General features: G+C 32.5%; 1 protein-coding gene across 1 annotated transcript; it reads right to left on the bottom strand.

Moving 5' to 3' along the window:
• Positions 1 to 2,134: 2,134 nt before the first annotated feature.
• LOC112509520 (F-box protein At2g27310-like) lies at positions 2,135 to 3,354 on the bottom strand. The gene has a single exon (XM_025114514.1). It carries the CDS (start codon positions 3,302 to 3,304, stop codon positions 2,204 to 2,206), a length of 1,101 nt encoding a protein of 366 aa, XP_024970282.1. The 5' UTR covers positions 3,305 to 3,354; the 3' UTR covers positions 2,135 to 2,203.
• Positions 3,355 to 6,758: the final 3,404 nt, after the last annotated feature.

Raw genomic sequence — 6,758 nt, 5'->3', positions numbered from 1 at the left:
CTAAATTTCTCAACCTTGACCAATCCATCAATTAGAAAGAAGATGGTGTGATCTTTGTCAATCCCAACATTCTTTCTTGGATGGACCTAAAATTGTAGAGGAGAAGAAAGTAAAACAACCGATCATTTTCCTTTTTAAAGTATCTAACTAAAATCAAGATAATTAACAAAAGAGAATATCATATCGTTGAAATTACTGATTAATGCTACATTGAAACATGAAATTATCCACGTGGAGGACGAAAGTTATGGGTTCGGTTCGGATTTGGTATAAGGACACAATCCATGTGCTTGTCACATTAATCCCGCACTTTGACAGATTAAGATTAGTTAGGCAAAACATTTGTTTCAAGCAAAAAATTCCATCATAACTAATCCTATCACACTCAGTCAAATCAAGTACCACCAAACAATTCCTCGCATCCCTATTTGCCACATACGTCAAAAACAATTCAGTAATCAAATGAAAACCTTGAAAACTCAAACTCTAAAACAACGTGCTTCCCCAATATCTTTGAGTGATTCATCTGTGACATTTTGTAAAATTTTCAGAAAAATGTAGATTATTAATAGGCAAAAACAGATCCATGAATTGAAATTTCTTGTACTTACAGCTTTAGATGGCTCAATGATGGATGCCATTACGATAGGTTCTAAGCAAGTGATTGGAGTGCATTATGACTTATCAGCAACAAGAAAACTTAAAAGATGAGAGTGTGAAGTTGGTTTTAATAAAGATTAATCTAGAGACACGAAGAGACGGAGTGAGATAAACCTACAAAATCATCTCAATAATGCATAACCATGATTTAGTAGAGTCATGAGATTGTCTCGGTTTTCACTTTCACTAGATGATGAATTGAGATCTCTTCAAGTGCAATCGATTTTTGTGAGTAAAGAGAAATATAAGTGAAATATCTCGTTGTGTGTGAAATCAGTATTAACTAATTTGCTAAAGTGAAGAATAATGTGTATATATTAACAATATCAATTGAATCAATTTGTTGATGCCAGTATCATAAACCAAAAGTAGATTGAAACTGATATATACCTGAACTTCAATCTAAAAGCATATACAGTACCTCTTCAATTTCTTCCTCGTGGTGTGGTGTTTACAAAGTTTTCTATTAAAAAAATTGCTCAATACACAATCCCAACTAAAAACCCAAAATTTACCAACTGTAGATGACAACTAAGAACCTAAATATTAACTTACAACCGAAACAATTACCAACCACCAGATAATTATGATGATCAATGCAATACAAAAGGTCATGAAACCCGAAACACACAAAAACCGTAGTGATAAAGTAGTAAGATGAACCAATTTTAGCAAATCAATAACAATCAAAATATGGATCATATCAGGAACAAGATTTTGAGAGCAAGAGATCAAGAGTTTGAGAGAACACGTACCAGGGTGAGAGGGAGAGTTGCAAAGAGTCGAAAATCGAGAGGGGGGGGGGAGTTGGTCGATGTAGTGGAGAGAAAGTAAGGTTTAATCCTGTTTTAAAGGACATGGGAGAGAAAAGTGGGGTTTAATCCAAATTTAAGGGGATGGGACATGGGATGAGAATGGTTGGTATGGTAATTTAACACCTCTTAAAATTCAACACATAATCATTTTTTATGCTAGTTAATATAATATAGATATTATTAAATTCAAAAATTTCAAAGTTCATTTCGAAGATATTGACTAGATGATCATTGATATAATTTAAAAAAAATGTATTTTAGTTAATATATGAGTGCATTTTAATACAATAAAGGTGTAAAATAAAAATGAAAAAGATAAAGAATAAAACAAATTAAATACATGATTATAAGGTATAGAATGTAAGTTTCCTAAAAATGATTCACTATGTATTTATGTTATTTAATAATATGATTAAATTCAAAAGTATTCAGTATTGGCTTATTTTGAAGGTATTGATTAAACAATTACAATGACATAATTCATAAAAAAGAAAATATGATTTTAATACATTTTAGTTAATATACGATTATGTATGTTAATATATTAAGATGCAAAAAAGAAAAGAAGAGAAATACAAAATAAATGAAATATCTAATAACAATTTACCATGTTTTGTAATATAGTACAGTATAGATAGCAGAATAGTCAACCAAAAATGGAATGCCACAACTATCGACATTAATTTGTCTTAATTGAAACTAGTATGCTATGATTGACATACATTCAGCTATCGTAACATTAAGCTTAGAAAATATACAGAAAAGATAAAGGACACAATCATTAGAAGAGAATTGAGCTTATCGCCAAAATCCCTTTTTTCTTCTTCCTTTTTTACCCACTCAATTCTCTTCTTTCTTAATTGCTTCAACTTCTGGTACATCTCCCTTCTCTCATCATCATCCACCACCTTCCTCTTCACACTGTTTTTTTCCAAAATTGCCCCTTGTGTAATTACCAAAAACTCCCTCCCGTTTAGGCAACAACAATCCAAATCCTGTAGTTGTAATGACACCTCCTTGACGTGCAACCCCACACCTCCTTTACCAGCCCCTAATACGACCTGTATTCTACACTGTACCACTTCGTTCGCTTCACATCCTGGTAAGACGGTGACGTATCGGAGAAGGGTCTCGTTGGTCATCCAGTCCTGCCTTGCACTCACCGCTTTGATGCTGGATAGGTTACCTGCCCGTTTCAGGGTCGGGTCGATTAGGATCCAGTTTAGTGTTACGGATTCTTTCAGGTGTGATAATGTTTCTTGGTCAGCTCCTGCCAGCTCGTCGACTTTCAAGTCGATGGATTGGAAGTTTTCAGGTACGGGGTCGTTTAATTCCATCCGAAACGCCGGCGATAGGAAATCAGTTGTGGTGTCGGTGATTTCGATTCTGGAGAAAATAACGTCATTTTGGTAGCGGATATCGATGGCTGAGATGAGTTCGGAAGGAAGGTTGAGATAACAATCTGATTGGGATTTAGACCAGGTGCGAGGGCGGTTATGGTGGTTTACGTCGGTGACTAGTGCCGGAAAGGAATCGTCAAAGAAAGATCGGTAGCCGGTGGGGAAGGAGGAGATGAGGTGATGGAGATGTGGGTGGTTTATTGAGGGCCAAGTGGAGTTGGAGACGTGGGCCCAGAGATGGTCGTCGGAACAGAGAGCTTGCAGATAGGATGAGGCGGCGGCGGCGGTGGAGAGAGATGGGCCGTCGAGTCGTGGTAAGATGTGGGTCTGGATGATATGAGGGTGAATGTCAGCGAGAGTAGTGATGGCCATGGCAAGAGATGTGGTGCTTTTGGGAGACGACGAGAATTGCTTGGAACCTGCGGCCATATTTATAACCGAAGAGCTGCTGCACAAGTGGGTGATTCGTTGATAATATTATATTAACAAAAAAAGGTTTAAAATAAGAAATTCATGCTGGATGGAATTTATAATTTATAATGCTTTTCTTATAATTTATAAGATCTAAAAGTTGCTAAAGATTGTATTATTGTTAAGTTTTTTAATGAAAAAAATCTTCAATATATTATTATTGGACCTATGATTTTTACTGAGTGGATGCACCTTTTTAAATGTCCGTAAAACTGTTTGATGTATTTTTAGACGAATCGTGTCTATGGGGTTTTTAAGGTTTTTTGTTGATTTCGAAGGATTTTTTAAGTTTTTTGGTTGATTTCGAGGATTTTTTTGGTTTTTTCCTAGTGAATTTTTCGATTTCTTTGATTGATTTCAACACATGTGCATCTTTCAACACATATACGCCATAAACTATAGCGGGTGCATCTTAGGTAACAAAAATAAAAAACCTTCTTACAAATTAAGGTTGAGCAACAACACGGGATCCCGCTCCTCCATTAAATCAAATGTCATTTTAGCCTTTTGCTTATTATTTTGTCTTTTTTCCTATGAAAAAGGTAAGAACAATATTTTTATATGAGTCTTTATGTTTTGATATTTTTTTAGGGCAAATTGCATGAAAAAGTAACGTACTTTAACTTGATTTTTATTTTGGGTAACGTACTTTCAAAACTTTCATTTTGGTACCTAATATGTAAAGTTTTAAACATTTAAGTACCCGGGTAACTCAGTGAAGACTAATTTTAGACCAAAAAAAGACTAATTTTAGATTTAAAAAAATCTACGTCATGGGCCAGGTCAGCAAATAATACCGAGTTGGATACCACATCACTCGACACATCAGCATGATAATCGGTTAATATTTCAACCAGTTACCCGGGTCTTTAAATGTTTAAAACTTTACATCTTAAGTACCAAAATGGAAGTTTTGAAAGTACGTTACCCAAAATAGGAATTAAGTTAAAGTACATTACTTTTTCATGCAATTTGCCTCCCCCCCCCCCCCTTTTTTTACTATGGTCCCTATAATATGTGTGATCTTTTTATAAGAAAAAGGCAAAAGAATAAAATGACCCTTGATTTCACGAAGGCCTTAGTCAGAGAGATAACATTAAAAAAAAATTGAATACCACAAATACCAAATCCACAATAAACATAATATCAGGACCGTAGTAAAAAAAAATCAAAACACAGGGACCAAATTCACAGTTCACTCTAATTTATATAACAATCAATAATTATTTCTAAATTAATATTATCTATCATATCATTTTTACATAACATCGTCGATTCGTTCAACAGTCAAAAACATCCTATAATATACTTTTAATATATAATTTGACATCATTTGGGTTCACAATATTCACTTTTCAGAGTAACAATCTAAGTAATTCAATATAAATCAGTTGGATTTCCATGTTACTTTAGGTTATAGTTTGAGATGTTATTTTTGTTTTAGAGATAGAAGAGTACTTAAGGTGTTATAAGGAGTTAATAATGTATGAAAAACAAGGATAGTCTTTTAAATATATATATATATATATATATATATATAGGGTATATTTCAAATGCAACAACGTCTATTTGTACAACCAATGCAACCCAAGTAATTGAGATATTTATAGAAATGATGAGAGTTTATTTATTATGATTTGAATATTTATGGAAAATGAATAGAGTTCATTAATTATGATCAATACTTTATATTAGGAAACAATCAAAACTTCTATAAAATCACATATTCATCAAATTAAATGGACGGTTGAGATTGTGTTGTATTGGTTGTACAAATGTAAAAGGTTGTATAATAACCAACCTCTATATATACATATACATGTATATAGACTTGGGATCACGTGAGGCCAACCTGTTTTCGTGAGACCCATGAGACCACATTTTTACACTTGAAACTTCACAGCAAAACATTGTGAAAGTAAAAAAGTCGTTTCACGCTGTGAAGTTTCAAATATAAAAAATTGGTCTCATGGATCTCATAAAAACATACTGATGTTATGTTAACCCAACCTTATCCATATATAGCTTCTCATCGATTGGAAATGGTTGAACGTAGTAAGCTTTTTTGTTTTATAAGAGTAGGTTATCCAAAGGGAAAAAATAAACGTTTTAGGTTAACATTTTTTACTTTATTATTGTAACCAATGAAAATGTAAGGGACTGTTTACTAAACGCTTACTCGGGTAAGTGAACATCAAATTACATTACCTTACCGGATGAATATGGTAAGGACCAAAAATCTTACTCGGTAATAACGAGATAAAGCCAAAAGTCTTATCCAGTAAGTGAGAACGACGACTCTTACCATGGTAAGCGTTTACCAGGTAAATTGTTGCGTACGATGCCGTTTTGGTAAACTAAAAAATCTTACCTGGTAAGTAAATGATAATATTAAATTTACCGGTAAATACTTATCGGGTAAGTGTTTGATAAACGGACCCTAAGTTTTACTTAATTATGTCTGTATGGAGCATTTATGGGCTTTAACTTCCCTTAAATGCCATCCATTAAATGCCTCATTTTATTTTCCAATATTTTTAAAATCAAAATACATATGTAAAATAAAATTCACATGCTTGTTCCCAAATTCCTCACATTTAAAAGAATTTGATGTAAAGCTACACTGCTTCATCCTGTTACAATCCAAACACTCAATAATAACACAATTTACGTTTTAGTAAACGAAAACCTACCACTCTAAAGACGTAAATAACATTAAGTAATTAACACAATAACATCAAGAGTTGAGTTTCGATAAGAAGGAGAGTTAAGGTGAGAAGTATAAGAAGGGATCTCCACCATTGGATACACATTAGGATGATGAGATGCACCGAATAAATCCCCGTATCAAGCGCAATTTATGGGTGGGTTTGAGATTAAAGGTGATTAAATATCCAGATCCCTTTTAATGTTTTTTTCATCTTAACTCTCCTTCTCACTTGATCATTCAATTCATCTATCATCAAACGTAACTTATAAACATATAAATAACATAAACACAAATGCTTAACATTAAAATTTAGCATTATACCCTAACTTTATAAACATGCAAATACCATTAGTAAAAATATTTTTGGACAATTTTTTTTGGAACAAATAAGTCATTGGACATTCCAAAACATGTTAAATAACTCTTTAAACTTTCTAAAATCTGTTAGATACATTCTTATTACCTATACAACTAGTTAATGTGAAAAAATAATGGAAAAAGTCTGAAAAAGGACCAATGAACTTTCATATTCTGAACGATTAAGTCCCTAAATATTTTTTGAACAAAAAAAAATACTTAAATTTATAAAATGAAACAAATATACAAAAAAATACTTACATTTACAAAAAAAAATTTACATTTTGAAAAAGATTATGAGTGAAATTTATTTTAATTAAAAATAAAATATATTCTGTCAGAGAT

The sequence above is a fragment of the Cynara cardunculus genome (assembly GCF_001531365.2).
Source record: "Cynara cardunculus var. scolymus isolate 2C chromosome LG 3, CcrdV1, whole genome shotgun sequence".
Taxonomy (NCBI): domain Eukaryota; kingdom Viridiplantae; phylum Streptophyta; class Magnoliopsida; order Asterales; family Asteraceae; genus Cynara; species Cynara cardunculus.
This window is presented reverse-complemented; position numbering and strand designations above follow the sequence as displayed.

What these genes read in the sequence shown, in the direction of transcription:
- LOC112509520 (XM_025114514.1), bottom strand. Translation starts at nt 3,304, where the DNA reads ATGGCCGCAGGTTCCAAGCAATTCTCGTCGTCTCCCAAAAGCACCACA.